Here is a 23,712-nt window from a genome sequence, read left to right on the forward strand (position 1 = left end):
ACAACGATGAGACATTAAAGGCTTTCGCCTTAATAGTTGGACTCAGCTTTGGTAAGCAGGCGACTCGCATACGCAAGTACGTACTCTTCAAAACCATCTTTTCGCTTTGCCAACACAGCCCCGAGCCCAACAGCACTCTCATCCGTAAGGACCTCGGCAGCCGCTGTGGGGTCACAGTGTCGGAGTATTGGCGGCGGAATTGAAAAATGGCGCAAGGTAGTGAACGCTTCGTCGCACTCGGCCGACCAGCCAGACATGTCATTGTTCCCAAGTAGCTTCGTCAGCGGGGCAATGACGGACGCAAAATTGAATTCGAAGTGTCGGAAATGGGAACACAAACCTATCAAGCTTCGAAGTTACTTGAGCGAAACCGGTTTACGAAATTTTGGGAGAACGCCTTCGTTGAGGACGATGTGCCCCAAGATGGTCAACTGCCCCGCTCCAAAGTGGGACTTCTTGAGATTCAGCTGCAGTCCGGCGTCAGTCAGGCAAGCCAAAACCTGTCTTAAGCGTGCGAGGTAAGTGGTGAGATCTGCGGAAGAGACAACAATGACGTCCAGGTAGCAGAGGCAGGTCTGCCATTTCAAATTTCGCAAGATATTGTCCATCATCCTTTCGAATATGGCGGGTGTGTTCCACAGACCGAATGACATCACGTTTAACTCGTAGAGGCTGTCGGGTGTAACCATGCTGTCTTTTCTCTGTCAGGTGCAGCCGTCGCTACTTGCCAATAGCCGGAACGTAGGTCGAAGGACGAAATGTACTCAGCGCCTTGGATCTTGTTTTTGCTGCAAAACCTGCGTTTGAAATGGCACCATCACAATTCATCCTTCCCAAAAAATGACGTTACTGCACACGTCTTGTTGATGCGCAATTCTTGAGGAAGAGGTGCACGGGGTCAGGTACATTCCTCGCTGAAGCAGGCGAAACGCGATCCATTTCACTCAACTGGCATCCCCGCTTCAGTACACGAAACGTGCGCACTCGGCAGCACATAACGGTGGTATCTATAATTCAGTGGAACTAAGTGCACCCCGATGGAGAAGAAGTGCTAGCAGAGCAGTTATTTATTTATTTATTTCTTGTACACCTCAAATGCCCCTGAATAGGGGTATTACATTAGGGGAAACAATACACAAAATGAACCTGAAATGAATGACATGGGGTTTAAAACAGAACATCTTCAATGGCTTTTTTAAAATGGTTGGTGGTTTGGTTTAAGGGGTTTAACGTCCCAAAACGACTAAGGCTATGAGAGACGCCGTAGTGGAGGGCTCCGGAAATTTCGACCACCCGTGGTTTTTTAAAATGGATGGGGCTGGTGTGGAGTGCGGCATCGGAAGGCAGGCCATTCCAGTCTACTGCTGTCTGGAAAAAGAAGGAATGAAGGTGCGCAGTGGTGCGTGCGCGGGGGGGATAAACGGCCTTTCTCTGACTGGTGCGAGGGGACACGTGATGAGCTGGTTTTAGATCTGCGAGGGATGACTGATAAAACTTGTTGAAAAGGATGAGTCGGCAGATCTTGCGTCGGAGCTCGAGGTCAGGCAGGTTAGATCTTGACTTCAAGGCAGTCACACTAGAATGATAAGAGCAGTCTGAATGAATGAATCTAGCTGCACGGTTTTGCACTGATTCAAGTGCTTTAGTTAGATAAGAAATGTGAGGGTCCCGAACTGCGCATGCATATTCCAGCTTGGGTCGAACCAACATTATGTAGGCGAGAGTTTTAATAGACGAAGAAGCTACTGGCAAATTAAGTCGTAAGTAAGACAGGACACAATTAGCTTCATTAGTAATGGCAGTGATATGGGTGGATCAAGAAAGATCATGCGATATGTTAATTCCCAGGTATTTACATGTTGATGTCGGAGAAATAACGGAACCGCAAAATACGTAGCAAGTAGTTGGGTAAGTGCGGCGCCGATGAAAAGAAATTAACGAAGATTTTTTCACATTCAGGGACATTTACCATGCTTTGCACCAAGTTTCTATGTGTGAAAGGTCAGTTTGGAGGGAATGAGCATCGGCTTGATTGTTAATAGGAAGGTAAATAATGGAATCGTCGGCAAATAGGCGAATGGAAGATGAGATCTTTGAAGCGATATCATTTATATATATTAGAAAAAGTAGGGGACCAAGGACAGTACCCTGAGGCACACCTGAAAGTACGGGAGACCTGGAAGAGGCGGTATTGTTAACATACACAAACTGCTGGCGATCACAAAATGAACAAGGAAGGGGTAAACCTCAGGTTGCTTGAGCCAACGTTTCGACAAGGGGACTTGTCTTCGTCTGGGCAAAACTGCTGGCGGTTAGTTAAGAAATCACATATCCAGTAATATATGCGCATATCAAGGTTAAGACACGAAAGACACTCAGTTTCTAAGAGAACGATGATGGGGAACCCTAGCTTAGCGTGATTCAGGCTCGCATCACGTTCCGCTCCTTGAGTAACATCAGAGAAAAGAAATAATTTGAATGCAGTCACCGGAAGCTGCAATTTGTCTAGTATACGAAAGATCGAGGCTTTTTGCAGCGGGGCTAACAAAAATTGGTTTGTGTACCGAAATTACGACCTCTTACTGTTGTGTTAGCGTCTGCAGTGGATTACACAGGTCTAATATTTGTTTCAGAATTAACAAGTCAATGACTCCCTTGACATCGGCAGTCGCTCCGGTCAACCAAAGTATATTTCTTAATTCGGTCCACTCTGCGAAATTGATGGCTGTAAAACTTTAACTCTCCGCCTTAAAAAAAATGTCATCTCCATACTGCATTGGCACAACGGTCACTCGTGTAGGCAGCTGTACGAATCCCATGGCAACAAGAAGGAGGGGAATGCGTGCAAGGCAGCTGCCCTCGGCGTCGCATAATAAATAAATTACGGACCTCGGTTCCCAGCTGCCCTTTTTATTCTGCTTGAAGCAGTTATGTCATTTTGCAGCTGGTCTTTTTTTTAGCTTGGTGCTCCTTTAGCTTGGAGCGAAAGCTCTACTCTTCGAGGCGAACTCCAAGGTCAAATGGGGCGGACATTTGACCTTCAGCCAGTGGAACGTACGTGTGTCCTGTAACGTCTCGCCACGTGACTCGCTGCGGAGAGGCGTCGCAGCCTCGCTGTTGTGGTACCAAGTGACTGCCGGATTTTAGCTGTTGTTTGGATGAAGCGCTTCATCCATGGATGACGCCATGGATGAAGCGCGCGCTGGTCCGAGCGTGTCAACTTTTCGCCGTACGCGCCAGGCTAACCAAGTTTAGCAGAGCTTTCGCAGTTATGACTATGTTCAAGCCATGCTTAAACCAGAATAATTCTTCAGCAAGTCAGTGTCTAAACCTTCTTCCAAAAAATCGTAGTTCTGAATTGGGGCTTTTCGTAGCGGAATTAAAGTGCAGTATTTATCGCATTATGCGCGTTGTTTCTTTCGCGTTCAGGTGTCTCAAAATTTGTCTCGAATGTCTCCAACACTGTTTTAGTACTTGTAGGATTCTGAGCAATGGAATTGTATGTCTTTATGCGCGTGAAAAACGCACAAAAAATGAAGTGTAGAAAAGAAGTGTTGTGCAGTACTGAAGTGTAGTGCAAAGCACTCTATCGCGTTTTAGATCCTGTTTCACTGTGAACTAGGTAAGAGTTTACGCAGTACCAGATATGCCCATAGTATATAACACACTAGGTATGGCAACTTAGTGGGATCATTACAAATGGGAAGCGAAAACTGCGGCACTGGCAAAGACTGACACGTATTTATTAGGCCCTAGCGATGTGGATTACAATCGGCGAAGGTATGGAATTCCTGTAGAGACATTATTACGACTTCAAAAGCTTGTCAAAAAGCTTAGCATGCCATTGCAAGTTTAAGCAATGTCTTTACGGCATTCTCAGGAATTATTCCTACTAGGCATCTTTTGCTCCGGCCGAAAGTGATCTTGACAAAAAAAAAAGCAGGTGTTCTAAACCTATAAAAACCTACGTTTTCAATGCCAAAGCATGTATCTCTAACTGTGGAGATGCTCTGCAAAATAACCTTAATTTTACAGTCGTATTTTTTCGGCGCTTACAAGAAACCTGCGCCCAGAGCTCCGCCCGAGGGCGAGTGAATAGTTCGGATAGCGGGACCCTGTAGTCCATGCATGTTCGTAGGGAAGAATAGGCGTCGAGATTATCTCAAGACAATAAGGAGGCATCGTATTCCTGGGCATTTTAAGGCGAAAGCCTTATTAGACGCATTACGAGAAAAGCGGGCGGCGTGTGTTACTATGATAGTGTGAGTATTCGCAGATCCTAGAGAAAGTCCCAGCGATGGCAGGAAAAAAATATATGACGTCTTAAAGCGGCCATAGGATGCACACAGCTAGCCTGGCGCTGACATTTCATACAATCAGAAATTCAACGAGAACGCTTTTAACGTCAGTAAAAATGTTAACACACGAAAAACACTTTCAATACTGGCGTCGGTTGATTGCCGATATAATGATTTTTATGGAGAAATCTCAGATTCTACGAAAAACTGCATTCATAAATGGTTTCCCGCTCAAAAATGCTTTTGTCCAGAACTGTTCGCTATGCACAAGTAAGGAGACGTCTGTCGCTGATCTCGTACGCTGGCACGCTAAACAAGATTTGTTTTAGTATTTAACACGGATAAAAGATATGCCTAAAGACAGCTAAGAAATAGTTTATTATCCATGAGTGTAGAAAATGCACCAGTGAGTCCAAATGCCAAGGGCTGCAGAAGAAAGCTTCTGTTACTATGTGAAAGCAATATTCAGGTGGATGAACGCAAGCAAGATCCTGCGATGTTTCTGGATTTGTGCGAGCAATATTTTGAAATGTTTTTGGGCTAGTGGGAACCTCCTAGTGTGGCTCTTCAAGCCCAGGAAGCATTTAGGGCGACCACGAGCTCTGCCAACTTGACGAACCGAAGGCCGGTCGCACGTCCGCCAGGCAAGCCTCGTGTTCTCCGGTTTTCCTGGCGCCATTTTCCCGTTTTGCTAAGAGCCGACCTGGAGTCTGCTACGCATTTCATAATTACGCCAAACCCCGACGACGAAAGAGACCACAATTTTAGTTTTATCTTGAAAACCTGTGAATTAAGAGGACTGGTAGTTCGCATTATTTCTGCCTAATTCTTCCTTTCCCTTTCGGCTTTTTTCTTCTTCCAATTTCTTACGGGGCGCGGAAGAGCTCTTACCGAGAATTGAGACAGTTACTGAGCTCTTTCCGTTCCTCAAGATAATTTTTCATTTCCGCATTTATTTGACGTGATTCTGCAAATTAGTTGCAACTGTAGGAAATTTTCGTATATCGCGTCGAACATTCTCCTATTGCATGTCCTGAGAGAACGAAGTGAACATTAAAAATGTTTCGAAGCGAATCGAATGCGATGTCGAGGTTTGAAATAATCGATACGAAGTTCGCATCGCGCACGTAAAAGTTTCTTTCGGCAGTGGTTCCAAATAGAACACCCACTCCGACGCCGGACAGCTATGTGCCGCGATTTTTCAGCGCGTTGAGAACCACCGCGTGGTCCATTCGTGAGGTGGCGTTGATGTACAATCATAAAATTTCAAGACAGGGCCACGATCAGGGTTTCCTAAGTTCCTAAAATATTGCCTCCATGCCTTATATTGGAAGCCGTGACTTGTCACTTTTGTCCCTCTCATCAACTCAGGTGCTGCGGTGTAATCGGGTATAAGCAAATATAAATGTGGCGTTTCCTCGTCAAAGGAACCCCTTCAAGCCAATGACATCGACCCATTCTCATGATCCTGCTAGCGTGACAATGTAGGGAGTCGTAGATGAAAGGGGATTGTGCACCCTTCCCTGCGTTGTCCAGGACAGTATTGTCTGTGATTTCTCCCTCCATTCCTACCATAGTCACGCCATGAGAATAGGGCGAGGCGATTGGCTGGAGGGGGGTCCTTTACCGGGAAAAGGGTTTTTTTCTTGATTTTTTTTATCCAACTATAATTGGCTCGCAGTCGTCGCCAGTAGTAAGGAATAATCTTTCGGTACCCAGGATGGGATATTCACGCAGTTAATAAACTGGCTTCCTGTCAAGTGTGGGTATCAGTGTTGCATGTTTACAAAGCTAAAACTTTGAATCCATCACTTTTTACGCCGCCGCTTCAGCTTGCCTATTTCACATGAAGATTAGATTTCCATGAATCTCTGCAGATGTAGTGAGTAGTCATATGATTGATCAGTTCGTGTTTGATGCGGTGTTTAGCTTCTCTACTCGTATTCGACGCTGCATCGAAGTTTACTATTGAAGCAATAGCTTCAATAGCTCTGCTAGGTAATGCCGGATATCGCCGTGTGTACAACACACACAGCCTGCCAACCAGATAACCAGCAAAGTGCCCACCGTGGCATGTGGTACTTAAATTAATGACTGATCGCCCGGGTCCAGTCACCTGGACCGCACAAGGCCCAGCGCTGAGAGCTAGGAAGCAATCACTGGTCAGTGGAGCATCGCTTAACCGCTGCACCACTGCGCCGGGAGGGGTATGAGGACTCCCAGGGATCTGTATGAATGTAGAGTACGAAATTTTTCACATATGGGAATTAACCCATATTGGTATCGCGTCATACTCTTAAGTAGGAGCTTAAGTGTGCCCTTCATTTTTTCATTTTTAATCGGTTTTGTGAAAGTGTTATTCGCACATCCCTGTTAACAACACTTCTGCACTTTTCACGTTTTCAGGAACACGAGCGTTTCATTTTTCTGCCAAGTGTAGAATATTCTAGAAACCGGGGTGAAGCAGCAGAAGGGTTGTAAGAAATATGGCAGTGACAGGACTCCTACATCACTCGCTTTCAATGATAGCAGGCAGGGAGCCTTGCTTCTAGTATTTTGGCTGCACATAGCCCATTGCCTCGCATGCCTTCCCGCGGTGGCGCCAGACTTCTGGAGGCGCAGTTGCAGGCTTTGACGGCTCTACTTAATCAGCCGCGCTCTATTCATGCGATTGTGGCCCTCCATCTGCGCACACCGTTCCTGAGCTTCGACGAGAGAGGACGCAGCGCTGTCTTCTCAACTCCCGCTTCGGGTCGGAGAGCACACGTAAGTACTGGGCGCCGAATATTACTGCATTGCAAAACGGGGTCAAGAAGCGCGCCCTAAGAGGCTTCCACAGATATGCGGTTTGTGTTTGTAATTACTCGCGAGCCGTCCAAAAAGGTCCGAAAGCCATCCCACTGGAATTGTCGCACCCGCTATACAGGGTGCTTCACGTAGGGCTTTACAAAATAATTACAATGAGTCATTCTGAGTAGAAAAGCGTTTTTCGGCATAGAATTGCCACCCGTGAAGTACATCAAATTGTAGCTACAGCGTGCTGAATACCAGGCTAGTCAACTCATATTGAATATTTAACTTATGATCCATTACTGTTGCATTCCTTAGCTATTGAAAGGTGTGCAACCAACCGTAAGAAATATACTCACCAGTTTTTAGAATTATAATAGAATCGGTTGATCTGCGTCAGATATGATAAAAAAAACATCTTGCAGTGGATCAGCTCAGCTATGGCAGGATGTACGTACCGAGAGCTACAGTTCCCTCCTGGTTACGCATGTTGCCGAGCTTGTTGTAGTGACTATAGCGTTAAGAATTGAAGAAGTATCCGGAGAATTCATCTTCTCCTGACGATACCGCCGCATAGCGGCGGCTGGAGTCTACTTTTCGCCACCCATACGAAGCGATTGTGATACACCTAATCGTATCACCTCAGCTTTTTTAGCGAGAGCTTCAATCCCAGTCGAGAAATTCGCCAAGAGCCTGGAACGCCGATAGTGCGCATGCGCGAAACCGGAGCAAGAGCAGCAGGTGCTCGCCGCATGACGTCTGAGCTCTGCCGCCGCCGCGGCCTCTTGTGCGGTCGTGTGGATAAACTGCGTATATGCGGCTGTGTGTATGAAAGCTGAGGTGAAACGACTCGGTGTATCACAATCGCTTCGTATTGGTGAAGAACCGGCGACTCCAGCCGCTGCAATGCGGTTGTATTGTCAGGAGAAGATCAATTCTTCGGATACTTCTTCAATTCTTAACATTATAGTCACAAGCTCGAAACGTGCGTAAACAGCGGGGAACTCTAGCGCTTGCTACGTATATCCGGGCATAGCTTAGATAAGGCAGTGCAAATTTTTATGCACACAGACGCACAAACGCAGTTTATCAACACGCGGCCGCGGATGAGCGTCTGACGTCACACGGCGCGCACCTGCTGCTCCTCTCCGGTGGCCGCGCATGCGAATTCACGCGTGGCGCCGGCGGGCGTAGTCGGACCAGCGCGGCTCCTCGGGCGGCGGAGGCGGCGAACGCTGACGTCACTCACCGCGCACCTGCTGCTCCTCGGGTTTCACGCATGCGCACTATCAGCCTTCCAGGCTCTTGGTGAAATCCTCGACTGAGGAGCATAGTATAGCTCTCGCTACAAAAAATACATTTACTTGCAAAAGCGGCGCAGCCTCACTGTGAATATTAAGAAAGCGCAGGCAGCCAGCGGTAAATGCAGACAAGCGCTTAAACCGCGGTGCTCCAGCATGCATGCGCAGAAATTCCAGAGAAGATTCTGGCTCTTCTCTGTAGCAGTGACACCGCGCCACGTCCGCAGTGGGCTGTTGCTGTCGCACAACTTCCAAAGAAGCCGGGACCTATGAGACCAGGTTTAGTAGCAGCAGCTAATGGAGCCTCCGCAACCTTGATTTGTTTTTGAGGAAAGGAAGTGCCGCAGTATCTGCCTCACATATTCTTTATTTCTCTTTTGGAGAAATAAAGAATTTGTGCATGTATACCTTGGCGGACACCTGAAGGGCGCCGTTAGGGAATGGAGGGAAGGTAGGACTGAAAGAAGAGAGAAATAGGTGCCGTAATGGACGTCTCTGGAATAATTTCGACCACCTGGGGATCTTTAACGTACACTGACATGGGAGCCGCTTGCGTTGCACCTCCATCGAAACTTGGGCGAGGCACTCCTTTGGGCAGGAACTGTGGCCTGCGTTTCCTATCTATTCTTTTTATTGCGAAAGCAATACTGCTTTCACTTTTCTGCCATCGATGGAGGTTCATCCTTCGCTCCGGCGCAGCTGCGGCGCGCAACCACGTGACCGCGTGACGTCACGAAAAGAGGAGAGCTGGGGGCCCAACTCGCCTCATCGATGGAGGCTCATCCTTCGCTCCGCCGCAGCTGCGGTGCGCTGCCACGTGACTGCGTGACGTCACGACAAGAGGAGAGCTGGGGGCCCAACTCGTCTTATCGATGGACGCTCATTATTTTATTTATTCAATTAATTGCTTGATTTAATTCAATTATAATGTAATGAGCCTCCATCGATGAGACGAGTTGGACACCCAGCTCTCCTCTTTTGATTAATTAATGCATTTAATTTAATTTATTTTAATTAAGTAATTAAATTACAACAATTAAATAAATAAATTACTTTAATTGATTTTACTTAATGCCGAAGAAGAATCTATGAGCAATGCGGAGCGACTTAATCAGAAGAGAAGAAAACGCCGTGCGGGAGAAACGCCGGAACACAAAGTAGAGCGGCTTGCTAAAAGAAGAGCGCAGTATACAGCCAAGAAGAAAGAGCAGAGCATTGTGGTGATTCGAGACGACGACATCGTGGCTCAGCGACGTGAAGAACAAGAGATAAGAGTTGGCGAGTTCGAGTCTGCTACGCGTGAATTCGAGAAACGAAACTACCAGCACAACCAAGCGCAGCCAGGTGTTATTGCTTTGGCAATCAGCCAGGCTTAACCAAGCTAAGCCTTCAGCCAATTTTTTCGCATTTCACACCATCGATTTTACAACGCCATCTGTTAAAGGCACACTTTCCACAGCTGTGGTGTTATCACATTGATTGGGCAGAATTCAGTGTCGTCACGCATGATGCCACTGCAAGCCGCAAAAATGACTGGCCCGCATATAGTGACTTCCCGTTTGAACCACTGTGAGTCATCACCCTGACGGGTGATGACGGGTGATGACGGATGACTGACACAGTGAATGACTGACACAGTGACGGATGACTGACACAGTGTTACATCAGTCAAGCGTCACGGAAAGTTTACTTCATAAGAAAAATAGCAATGAATAAACGATTCTTTATTCACCATTGGGAGCAGTGGTCGCTTGAATTTCGCTTCATACAGTGACGACCACCATGTCAGCTTTTAAATGCAACAGCGTTAAGGCTCCCGCTGGCCAAAAAATCGGCTGTCAGCGTCGTCGTTGTGAGCAAAGAATTCCCGAAGAAGGCACCTGGTTGAGCAACCTAAGTCACATGACATTGTGGCGTCCTCAAAACCTGTCTATCAGATTGTAAGCTAACTAACCACCGTGGCAGCTGGCAGTTAACTTAATGACTGCTCGCGGAAAGTCCCAGGAGGAACAACCCGGGTAGCACAAGCCCCACTGATAGCAGCACCTTTCCTCGCAGGCCCGCTGCTTGACCGCTGCACCACTGCGCCATAAGTGGCATGAGGATTCCCAGAGATCTATGAACGTAAAGTCGAAAATCACCTGCATATATGGGCGTTAACTCAAGAAAACTATCACGTTATACCATTAGGACAGAGCCTGAGTGTACCCTTCATTTTTATTGCGAAAGCAATACTACTTGCACTTTCACGCCTTAGCCGTGCCGCGGCGGTGACCACCACTGACCTTGATTTGACCTCGATTGCATTAGATTGGATTGGATTAGATTAGATTGGGTTGGACTGGATTGGACTGGACTGGACTGGATTGGATTCGACTGGATTAGAATAGATTAGATTACATTAGATTAGAGTACATTACATTGGATTGGATTGGATTAGACAGGAGTGAATTGGATTGGAGTGGATTGGAGTGGATGGAATTGGATTGGATGGGAATGCATTGGAATGGAATGGATTGGATTGGACTGGATTGGTTTGGTTTGGATTGGATTGGACAGTATAACCGATGCGTCACCACAAGTCAAACCACAAGCACCACCACCAGCTATACTACCAGCTGTACCATGGCGTAGGTACGGACATTGCTTTCGCAATTACCGGACTTAACCAAGCTAAGCCACAGCGAATTTTTTCCTTCAATTTTCAATTTTGATGGCGCGCCTTTCTAATAATTAAAAATCTTCTACTGGGACAACTGTTCCCCCGTAAATGTACTACATTTTCAACGCCCCTCGTGTCGCGTTAAGGCCGCTGAACTTGCGTCACCCGACGGCGAAGACACGGCCGCCGTTCATGAACACAGTTTTATTATGCAGTGTAATATTTCACTATAATAATAAATATTGTGACGAAGAAGACGAAGCTGGCCGCGGCGTGGCCCGGAGCGCTCGCGCGTGGACAGCGGTCATTAAAGCATCCCATTGCCATCAGTAATCTTGCCTCGTTCTTCGGCTGGCTGCCACGTAGCATTGGCTGTGAGGTGCTGGGGAATCATCGGCATCCTGGTCCTGGAGCTTCGACGTCCTGTGTCAGCCGTGGCCGTGAGTTCTTCACCTGCGTCACTTGGCAGTGCTCTAGCCTGTCAGACCCTATCAGAACCGAACTGACCTCGCCGTTGCTTCCCCCGCCCCGTCCCCCCACCTCATCACCCGACACGACGAAGTGAAACCGACGCCAGGACCGACCCGACAACCGTCCTGTCTGGGCCCGAGACGCAACTGACAAGTGAATACACAGTCTTCCTACCGCGGCCGTTCGGCGCGTCTTAGAACCATGGCTGTCGGCTTCTGACAACCTGCGGCCCGGAAGCTTTATGGACCGGGACTCATTTGCTGATATCTCTCATCCTGGCGGCCAGAACTTCCTCACTTTGTCATATGTGTTCTGCCAGAAGCCTATCATCGTTTCAAGCGTTCTATCATCGCTGTGTTCTATTTAATATCGGGGCTATCGCTCGGAGGCCCCGGGTAGTTGTTTTTGCCTCAAAAATGATGACATATACTTACGGGGAAGTGGTGGGGATGGGAAATTGGCCATGATTTGGTGCAGATGTAGAAAGGAAAAAAAAAAACACTCGTCAAGGTTTATCTCAAAAGGCTCTGGGTAATGTGACGAAGAAAACGAAGCTGGCAGCGGCGCGGGTCGGAGCGCTCGCGCTAGGCTAGCCGCCATTAAATGATCTCAAAGCCATCACTAATCTCGTCTCATTGTTCGGCTGGACGCCACGTAAAAATGTATTTGCTATGTAGCGTCGGCAGGCTTGAATTATTTTGCTATTAGCGTTTTTGCTGTAGAAAGATTTTGCTACAATTTAGAGAACTCGACCATTACTTCAATATTTTCAAAAGACATTACCATCAATATTCAAAATTTTTACTTAACAATGTTTGACGTATTAAGACAGGTAGGCTTCAGCTTCTTAAGTATTAAAGCTTCTTAAGGCGCCAAACCTATATGAAGCATCTGCTGCAGTACTCTGACAGTGACGAAGAGATTTCACTTAAGAAAATTTTTGATGCGAAATGTGCTCCAGAAGATTATTCCTTTGTAAAATGGTGCAGAAGGATGTACCAAAGTAAAGCTGCCAGAGAGGCTCGTATAAAAAATACCTAATACAATGACGAAAGAATTCGCAGAATTGCATTGATGTAAATGTTGTAATGCATGAGCAAACAGGCATATAAAGGGGAAATGGTATAACCCAATATAATTTTTGAAAAATTCGTACAGGAATACAGCAATCACTTGGCTTACAAATATGTTCTTAATGTGTTCTTACGCACGAGATGACGAACGCATTGTTTACGCCTTGCTATTCTTCCTCCACACCTAGACAGACCAAGGACCAGCTGCTTTATCGACAGGAGGAGATATGTCACAATATTTCAGCGAGCGCCTTCCAGCTAAAATGGACCTGAAAACACTCGAACGCCGCTCTCAGCTCATGAACGCAGAAGGGTTTCACCTTATCTTCAACGTAAGTTGGCCGAAACATGAGGGTGTGTGTTATACTGGTCATTACAGGCAGCCCGAACGCGGGGCCACAGTGAGGGCCAAGGTGCCCCAACACGGCTGTCTCTACTGCACACCACAATGTGAGGCGTCTAGATGACGTCGAAATAGGCAGCCGGATTTCCTTAATACTGAACGTTTTCTTCACTTCTGCGGACGATGGCTGTCGGTTTATTTCTGGTACAAATATTCACTGGCAGTATTCAACCATATGTTTCAACCTACACCTTAATTTAGAAAAAAATATATTGTTGAGGCTGGCTGAAGGAATTTTTGAATAACTGTGAAGATTGGCGAGGCATGGACGTCCGGCATTAAAGCTGCACTGAAGATGAATCTGAACTCGTATTTTTACCGCCGGAACTCGATCTACACGTTCCGAGCGTTCTCAGAAACTTCTAATCAGCACTGTACGGCCGATTTCCCTAGCGTAAACCCGATTAAAGGTCCCAGCTCCCGCTTTTTTTTATATTCCTCGCAGACGTGGGAGGAATAAACCAACTTTTCAAAAAGTCCCTTGGCGGCTTGCCGCCCTGCCATCGGCGGAGTGATGTGTAGTGATCGGCGAAAGCAAAGAGTCCACGCGTACTTATATTTCCGTGAGCCTAATTTGCAGCTGTGTAGTCTCTGACTAGATCTATATTTGCACGGAAACATAAAAAAACAAAAACAAAATAAAAGCGGTAGCAAAGCCGCCATGTGACTGTCTGAACGGTACTCCATGCGTTGATCGACTCCTCCCATTGTCTTCGAGGAATTAAAACACAGATGGGAGCCGACGATAATCCGATTTAAATTAGGGAAATCAGCCTAACAGGGCAAAAACTCGAAGTTTCTAAGAATGCGCGGTAGGCGTAGATCGAATTCCTGCGGCAAAAAGACGAGTTCAAATTCCTCTTCAGTGCACCTTTAAGAACACGGGACAAACGTGTTCATTGCTCTTAACGCCCGTCATTCAGTTCGAGCAGATCTTGACGGCTTCTCCTGGCTATTTTCCATGCACAAATACATTATGATATAAGCTAAGAAAACTGCACTTCGTAACATTGGCCGCGGTCCACAACTTCCTGTATTTCTTAGCTGACCAGTTGCGGCAGAAGATAAAATGAGATTTTCAAATGTGATTTTGCATTCCTGTGGCTTGCATAGAACAAAACGACAATGCAGCACAACTCGTGCCCAACATCTTGTTTGGTAACAACAAAGTCTTTAACGAAGGTCTTCAGTTTGCGACAGAGAAATCAGTTTCGGCGGCCCTGGTAGTACGCGGAGTTTCACTCCATTCTTCAGTTATTTTCGACTATTGTAATGTTTAACATTTTGTTTTTTCTAGTGCTTTATAATTACGTGGAATAATATCCAACAGCTCTCAGTAAAACAACTGGCTCGTTATATGGGAACTCCTCAAGCTTTTAAAATATAGGATTAATTAAATTTCTTGCGTAAATATATGTCCAATGAAATATAATTTCCCTATACAAATGTATATTGCAGTTTTTTTTTACTAGTTACATGCACTGGAAAGGTTGTTTTCCTTGCGTGTTTTTATTGTTTACGGTTTATGGGAGTTGAACGTCCCAAAGCGACTTAGGCTATGGGGACGCCGTTGTGAAGGGCTCCAGAAATTTCGCCCACCTGGGGATCTTCAACGTGCACTGTCATCACAAAATACATGGGCCTCTAGAATTTCGTCCCCTTCGAAATTCGATCACCGCGGTCGAGACCTGTATGACTTTAGAAGGCGCAAGTATTTTGGCACGTCGTCGCCAAATTGTGTTGAGGAACAGCGCCCAGGATCATCGCATTTTCGAAATTCTAAGAACCGCTACGGCTATTACTGACGATCGGCTGCAAATCGCTAATTACAACTAAGCGCCTTACTCTAATAGTTAAAAAGTTAGTCATTAAAAATTAGTTACCCAGCTTTCCACTTAAGACGATCCACAGGTTTTCTGGCATCCGCTAACATTGGTAGCGCAATGGCGCCAAAAGCCTAATTTTCACTCCAGAAGACCTATTTTTGGAATTTCTTGTCTTCCGTGAAGCACCTGGTATATTAAGATTGACGCAGGCATAAATGACCTGAACCTTCAACAGTAAAAGTGATTAAACACTCTTCATAGAGCACGTCAGGCAAAGGGACAATCTGCCTGTGCTTTTCACCTCAACCTTACAACAGGTGCTCACCGAGTTTTATTAAAAAAAGTTATAAATAGAGCTACTGGAAGACAACTTAGTAAACTCCCCTTTTTTCTTATGCGTGTTAAGCCCCGCCGCGGTGGCTCACTGGTTACAGCGCTCGGCTGCTGACCCGAAGGACGCGGGTTCGATCCCGGCCGCGGCGGCTGAATTTCGATGAAGGCGATTTTCTAGAGGCCCGTGTATTGTGGGTTGTCAGTGCACGTTAAAGAATCCCAGGTGTTCGAAATTTCAGAACCCCTTCACTACGGCGTCCTCATCGCCTAAGTCGCTTTGCGACGTTAAACCCTCATAAACCAAACTAAGGAAAGCCTTGCAGCTTATCCTCGACAAACCTGGCATTAGAATTTGAACGTTGAAACTAAAAACTAACGTGAGAAAACTAAAGTAATGTTAATGGTCTGCAAAGAGAAAATTCGGGGTCGAGAGAGAGAAAGAAAGTCAGCGAAAATATGGGACCGGTTTGGAAGAGGTTCATGGATGAAATATGGCTTTAGTTCCGATTTTCGGTTCTCTTCTAGTTCCGGCTACACCCCTACCGCTAAACTCACTCAAAAAGCTTGTTTTCAGATCAATTCCTATACTCATGGCCGCGAAAAATCCCACACATTAAGTTGGGAGAGAAGTCTCCAAACTCACAATGGTCGAGAATCTTCTCCTATCCAACACAACACATGCGCTGATCAAATGCTTAAGTGAGAGACGCTACAACCTTAAAAACTGCCCACCCACCGGCGGCATGTGGTTATCTATTCACCTCCTTTCTTATAAATTAGCTCTAAGCGATGAGCTAATTACACTATTTTTTTAACTGTTTAGCACCTCAAATTAACAAAAACATCCGGTATGCTTCTTTGCTATAGTGGCTGTAGAACCTCTTTTCTCTTCACTTGTCTGGTTAATAGTTTAACCATGCCCTCGAACCTGGCAGTCTTAATGCCATGGGTAGGTTATGAGAGCTCTCGCAAACTCTTTCCGCCCACATCAATTGATCATGCTCCTACGCGGCAACCGAGGTAACACAGGAATTACTTCGTTGCCGCTATGGATGACGGTGGCGCTCGTGAACACTCAAGACTCGATTACCATGCACATAAATAGCGGACACCTCAACAGTGCTTGAAGCTAAGTGGCGGTAGTGGCAGGTAAACCTGGCGCTGAAGCCATAGGCTGTCGGCGTTCGTTATATTCATTGGCGTTGACAACGTTTTACACTCCGATCATTTTAAGGAAAAGAAGTGCGCATAATGACTCTCTGGGTCAGTGGACGCCGGAATCGTGCCTATAGCTACGTGAGGTTATGAGAGAAAGGGATGTGAGCTGCAGGCATTGACTAGGTCGTGCCAGAAACGCGGCGCTGAAGCCATAGGCCGTCGGCGTTCATTGTGTTCATTGGCATTGATATTGTCAACGTTTTACACGGAAAGGAAGGCGAGCGCGCGCAGCGAGGCACGCCAACTGTGCGTAGTGACGTCACTTGCTCCTCGCGCATGCGCAGCACGGCTCTCCAGGAGCCACGCGAAATTGCTCAACCGCGGCCAGTGTAGTTCACGGTACAAAATCTGACACTGAAAATGTTCTACAGTATTTTGTAGCAAAAGCTACATTGGCCACGAACTTGAGATTTACGTGTGGCGGTGCTCCGAGCAGGCACAGAGACCGACCTTGAACCAATGCCTATCAACCGCGGCAGCTGGTGGAGGCCGCGCGCTCGCCGCACCATCTGGCATGACGTCACACCGCGCGCCTCACCACGGAGCCGCCGCCGCTGTTTGGCATGACGTCAAACAGCTTGCCTCGTCGCTGCGCTCGCCTTCACTCGCTTCGCCAGCCGAAATGCCATTAGACGCAACTGCTTTCGCTTAGTATACCCTGGCCTAGCTGTGCTAAGCCACTGCCATTCTGTCACAATCAAACGGGAATCACTGCTTTAAATTACTTAGAGCAACCGCATTATGTTGCTTCTCGAAATTACCATAAAATGAAGATTCGTCCATGGCAATGTTGGGCTGAGCTGTTTAAAACCATTTATTCCGCGTATCATAAACGATTTGAACGTACTACCGAAAGATGTAATTTGCCGCAAAACTGGGGACTTGTTTTATGATTGTGCCCCCCGCTGTAATGGCTAGTAGCGCTGCGGGTATTGTACGAATAAAGAATAATGAATAAAGATAAAATGATTCCTGTTCGTTGAGTCGAAAGTGATACACGCGCTAAGCGTTGTTCACCTGCTAAACGACGCTTCATTGAGCGTTATTCTTTTTTTCTCGTCGGCTCACCTCTCCTGGCAGAAGCCATTTGTGGGCACAAATGTGGAGAGAGTACCCCCAACACGGCGATGTTTTCCCGGACTCTGTGTCGCCTTCCTTGTGTACTGCCGCGTAAAAAATGAAAGGTGAGTGCTGAACGCTGCATCTTCAAGGTTGATAAGCCTTCCCAACTGGCACAGGTAACTGGCCCAATACAGTAAACTCATTGGCAAGGGTGGCTCCTACCAAGGGCCCGAGCGAGAGTATCCATTTGCAATACTGGGCCGATAACCAGTGCTGCTTGGGCTTCTGCAGTTGTCTTACACAGCCAGCTATACCGGATGTTGTATCTAAGGCGCCCTGAAATTTTCGAAAAGAGCCTTTTCAGATGAAAGGGGACTTTTTTCGGCGTATAACTATCAGCTGTTTAGCGCACCAGGGTTCTGGTAAGTCGAACTAACTTGTACGCTGGTTAATTAATACTGAGCAGTTTGCTTTTTAATAGTTTCTGTTGTATCTTTATTTACCGAGAGGCGTGCCGGCCACAGTAATGAGTATGTCAGCATTAAATTTTAGACTGTATGCTGAAAATGGGCCTAGTTGGTCCGTATATAACTTCATTAGTACTCCGCCGCGGTGACTCAGTGGTTACGGCTCTTGGCTGTTGACCCGAAAGACGCAGGTTCGATCCTGGCCGCGGTGGTCGAATTTCGATGAAGCCAAAATTCTAGAGGCCCGTGTATTGCGAGATGTCAGAGCACGTTCAAGAACACCAGATGGTCGAAATTTCCGGAGACCTTCACTGCGGCGTCCCTCATAGCCTGAGTTGCTTTGGGGCGTTAAACCCCAATAAACCTAAACCTTAACATCATTAGTGCGCCACATATGGGAACGAACAATACTGGACGCAAAAACCACGCAAACAGAGAGGGCGCAATCTTTAAACTGATTTTATATGAACGGTTACAAGGAATATATATGAAAGAAGAATCAATCACCTGTCGTCAGGGGGCTGAGCAAGCTCGTTTTCGTCTGAAGTATATGGGCATGCGCGTCTGTTCTGGGACGAAAAGAAGAAAACTCAGCACCCTGACGTCACCATGTTTGATGGTTGTCACCATGTTTGATGGAGGAGAATAGCAATATTAGTTGCAGTTAACAACTGAAATTCAGTAACCACCGTATTAGTTAAGAAGTCTCAGCCGTGCTATTGTGCTACACCGATGACAGCGCAATGCCCCAAAAAAGCATTTTTTTTCACCCATTGTGGTGGCTCAGTGGTTAGCGCGCTCGGCTACTGTGCCAGAGTGCCCTAGTGTGAACCCGACCGTGGTGGCTGCGTGTCGATGGCGGCGAAACGCAAATGGTACCGGTGTGCTGTGTGATGTCAGTGCACGTTAAAAATCCTCACGTAGTCGAAAGTATTGCGGAGACCTCCACTACGGCACCTCGTCGTTTCTTCTTTCCCTCTATCCTTTATTTCTGCCCTTACGGCGCGGTTTAGGTGTCCACCGAGATATGTGCGACAGTTACTACGTACCGTCCTTAGCGTTATCCCTTCAGCGGAGACAGTTACAGCGCTCCGCATCCACCCACTTTTCGCCTAACCCCCCCGCCCCCCTTTCTTATTATTAATCACTCAACGAACGGGTGTCTACCGAGATATATGAGACAGTTTCTGCGTTATTCTTTTTCCTCAAAACATATTTACCAATTTACCCGCTCAAAAAGCGCATTTTAAGACTTGCAGAACATCTGAGGTGAAACACCCGGTATAGCGGGTACGTTGATGGTTTCGCGACGTTTGGCCGCATCTGATTTCCACAAAGTCGTGTCGTGTGGTGATGGGGGTAAAAATGTTTATTGATTATTGGTCCATATGACTTCAGCCTACTGACTGGTCAGTACGATATCGCGTATGATGGCCGGGACCTTGTGGCTTTCAGCGGCTCTCAGAGACCAACCCACAAGCTGCTTTGTGCGGCCGGGTGCGAAATGACTTGCAGTCGCTCTATATCGGCCGCTTGCCATTCGGGGGAGCTTGGAACTCCTTGCAAATGTATAGGATTTTGTGAAAGTCAGCTCTGGGTTCCCCGCAGAGGGTGCATTCAGGGGAGAAAAAGCCGGGGAGGATAAGGGCAAGGTGAGCTAGGGATATAAAGATACGGAATTGGAGTTTTCGCCAGATAATCTGTTCGAGTTTAGAGATTGATTTACCGCGGTTTGGATACTGGAGCCATTGCACCTTATAAAGGAGGGAAATTTCGTTGCAGGTAACCAGGCGTTCGCGTGGGTCTGTAGCTGGCCCTGCTCGGTTGACGTGCGCTCGAGTTGTGTTGTGGGCTGCTTCATTCCCAGGGTACGAGTTGGTATGAGCTGGTCGGGGGTACAATAGAAATTAGAATTTTGAAAGCAGGCGTCCCAATCCTTCCTCGTGTAATATTGCGCATTGCTGTTTTTGAATCATGATATAAATGGGGGCGACAACAAAACGGAGACACAGAAAGAAGACAACAGGACGAGCGCCTTGGTTGAGGCAGTGGTTCAGGAGTTTGCCGAGGCAACTGCGGCTTCCTCCTCCCCTAGTGAATATGTAGCTTTGGTTGAACCAGAAACTACAAGGTAGAGTTTGCTAGAGACTGAACTCAAGGCATAGGCTTGATGACTGGTACATTCTGAGGCGTCGACGTGTAGACTGCATGGGTATTTGCGTGATGGTGTTTGTGCAACGCCGTTCGTCGGCGAGCTGCACGATGACGCGGAGGGATGTTTTTGGGGAGTGGAAGGAGTGTTAAATGGGACGGATATTCTGTAAGCACGCCGTCAGTCAGCCACTCGCTCACCCTTGGTGCTCAGGCTCGAATAATTTGGCTTCTTACACTAGTTACGTGATATTCAGGGGTTCTTTTGCCGGCATGTTTTCGAAAGCGCTAGCAATAATATGCCGAAAAAGCCATATTTGTACCCCAAAAAAGCTATTTTTGAAAATTTTGGAAAGTGCTCGCTGAAAGACCTGGTACATGGCTAAAGAGTCAGTTGTGAGGCAGGATTGGCTTTCAGCACAGTACGGAGCGTTGCCTTAAAGTATATATACACGGCTACATGCAAGATGTACGCAAGGAATGGCTCGCAATAAACTATAGCAACAGGCGGCTGAATTGCGTCAAGGAACTGCTGGCTTAACTATAACAGACCTTCTGCATTTTCAGCTCAGGGAAACAGGCGCATTATTTGAGTCGCGACTGATGCAAACTCTCTGCACGCAAATATAGGCTCGCTGTACACTTGCCACATATTCGGCGGAAGGGTAATCGCAGGAAGAAATTCGCTGCAGTTACTGCGGGCCGGTTACACCTAACGACTGGTTCGCAGTAGTCCGATGGCGTGTTCAGGTGGAGAGGCTCTAATCAAATGCGTCAGGTTTGCAGCAGGAGCCTTTCTCTCAGAGTTGCTTGTAGTAAAGCATTCGGGCGATACAGGAGACGCAGATAGTTTGGCGAGGGGCCGGGGAGCAGGTGGAAAGAATCCAAAAGGACGGGAAGGTCGTGGCCGTGCGGGTCAAGTAAGAGGATGAGGAGGATAAACTTTATTTCCGCCGACAAAAGTAGCAGATTGTGTTGAGGTATATCCCCATCAAGTAAGAAAAAATGACTTGGGTTCAGCGTGGCTTCAATGTAGTGGTTAGAGCGAAAGCTCTGTTAAGCATGGTCTCCAGGGTCTGAAGTCAAATGCCAAGGTCAGTGCTCAAGGTCAGGTACCGAATGGTCGTGATCATATGATCACGTGTTCATACTACCACGTGTTCATACTACCCCCCCCCCCACACACACACACACAAACACACACACACACACACTTGTGTGGCGCAGAAAACACCACATTCACGTCAAATCTGCCCGCCTCCTTTTTTAGATTATGAGCCGTTCGGTGCACATACAGAATAACTGCAAATTTTTTATCTGTTCTGTCCAATTTTTCACTCGAGAAATCTTCCCGCACTGCCCGAACCAGCTTCTCCTATGATTATGATATCACCACCTTTGGAAACCCTACCGCTTCTAATCTACTTACTTGTATGGACGGATGCCAACTTTCCCAACTTTCCATTCGATTACGGGTTATATTGTTTAGTTGCGTTAAGCATGTTATATTTAGTAAACAAAGGATCAGTAGATAGCTGGCTAGGGTTTCTATACAAGTTCTCATGAATTCGCAACACCTTTTTTTGCAGTCCTTCCAGTTTATAGTAATTTTTGATGGTTGAAACACCCCAAACTAAGATGCACTATGAAAGACGAGAGTAGAAATAGCACAATATATTGCTTTTATGAGCCTCACTGGAAGTAGTTCACTCAGCTTATAGAGACAGCCAACTGTTTTACTTAATTCTATCGCCACCTTGCTAACATGCGTGTTCCACGACATGGTTTCTTTGAACCATAGACCTAAAAAATTTTCTGATCTCACGCGCTGCAAAGCAGTACCTTAAAAATTTAGGACTGGCTCAGTGCCGCGGGCTTTTCTATGAGGCTGAAAAATAATATTTTTAGTCTTTTTAATGTTCAAGGTTAATCTCTGTTTATGCAACCACTCTTCAATTTCGATCAAAGAACTATTTATGACAGCGGTCAAATGAGTTACGGTTTGTGCATAGAAAAACATAATTGTGTCATCAGCGTACATGACCAGTTTCACTGAAAGAGGCAAATTGCCCATGTCATTAATACAAGATGCACAACAATGGCTCCAGAATCGACTCCTGAGGTACGCCATGTTTTACCATTGTAATCGAAGACCTCAGGTCGTCAGCTTTTGCACACTCTTTTCTGTATGCGAGATAACGTTTGATAAGATCAAGAGCAACGCTACGTATGACATAATCTTGCAACTTTGAGAGTAATATATTATGGTTTACACTGTCAAATGCTTTCCCCAGGTCATTGAATAAGCCTACAGAGAATTGTTTGTTATCCTTGTTTTAATCATTTCATCCTTCATATGTAGTAAGGCCATTTGAATTTTTTTTCCTTTCTGAAACCGTGCTGTAAATCGCTAATAGCATGGTATTTATTAAGAACATTTGTAAGTTGAGCATAATGAATCTCCTCAAAAACCTTAGAAAATATGGACCGGGAAAAAAAACCTTTGTGGACCGGGGTTATACGCGCTTGTTTAAGGTCAGATGGAAAGATGCCAGTTTCAATCATTTGATTGATTATAAAGGCGAGTGCTATTGCTATAATCGATGCTACATGTTTAATAGGGACACTGCCCAGGCCATCTAGTCCAGTAGTGACATTCTTTCGAATTCCGACAATGATGCTGATGACAGTTGTACCCTAAGGAGTAGAGCTCTCGCTGGAGACCTTATTTACAGGCATCCTTATGAGGGCTGGCGTCCCTGACGCATCTGACTGTATCCTTTGCACAGTCCATGCACAAGGCTCGCGCACTCACTAACACACATAACCATCGCAGGGCGTTTATCAAAACCGTGGCCCTCGCCATCTGCCTTCACCCTCATCTGGGGTAGCATGCCAGTTTAACTATTAGGCACACCTCACCTGTAATCATTTAAATCTCTCTCTTTCACCCGCAGGTTTTGTCTGGTTGTTGGAGAAAAAGAATACGAGGTCGGCTACGTGGCCAAGCATTCCAAGTGGGGCCTTTATTCCCTCACATATAGTGACGCAGATAGTTGGTATTATGGATACAACGACATGAACTTCGCGGGATTCCCGGCCAACACGTACCATTATGTGTACATCTACTTCAAGGACGGCCAGACGATGCACGTGAGTTGGAAGCTGCCCTCCTTAGGAGCGAAGTAAGTGCGGTGGCAGTCCAGTTGGCCAGTCCCGTTCACCCCTAAAGCGTCCACTTTCTCGCACCACATTGCCCAACTAGGTGACATTCCATTTACGGAATCAGTTCTTATGGGGCAGCTGCATACACTGATACATGTGCGTTGTCAGCACGAACCTTGCCAATATTCGAACCACGGTGTTAGGATTTGCTTTGAACCAATGGTAGCGGCCTGGTCACACCGCCCGTCCAAAAGCGTCGCCTTGCGTTTATGTATCGAAATTAAAATCCAGGACCTTAGGATAAAGACATTTTCCATCGCACAGCTGACTTGACATAAATATTTATTTTAACAGAAACACGCATTTATAACGTGCCGCCAACTATCTGGCCAAATTCGATTTGTGGTGTGGCAACGAAGAAAAGCCCTCACTTGAGAAAATGCAGCGGCAGGAGACCTACTCAGCAAGTTGAGCTGGCTGTGCAGTTAGACT

The 23,712-nt window shown here is 46.6% G+C and overlaps 1 protein-coding gene across 1 annotated transcript in view; it reads left to right on the forward strand.

The window, feature by feature from the left end:
* Positions 1-23,244, forward strand: part of LOC149366304 (uncharacterized) — a 74,995-nt gene extending 51,751 nt beyond the window's left edge. Inside the window, exons 5-6 of the mRNA XM_089570154.1 lie at positions 12,975-13,045; positions 23,013-23,244. Coding sequence (XP_089426280.1) covers positions 12,975-13,045; positions 23,013-23,244 — 303 coding nt within the window. The remainder of the gene's footprint in view (positions 1-12,974; positions 13,046-23,012) is intronic.
* The last annotated feature ends 468 nt before the right edge of the window (positions 23,245-23,712 follow it).

The sequence above is a fragment of the Amblyomma mixtum genome, chromosome 1 (genome assembly GCF_055824585.1).
Source record: "Amblyomma mixtum isolate Tamu chromosome 1, ASM5582458v1, whole genome shotgun sequence".
NCBI classification, from domain to species: domain Eukaryota; kingdom Metazoa; phylum Arthropoda; class Arachnida; order Ixodida; family Ixodidae; genus Amblyomma; species Amblyomma mixtum.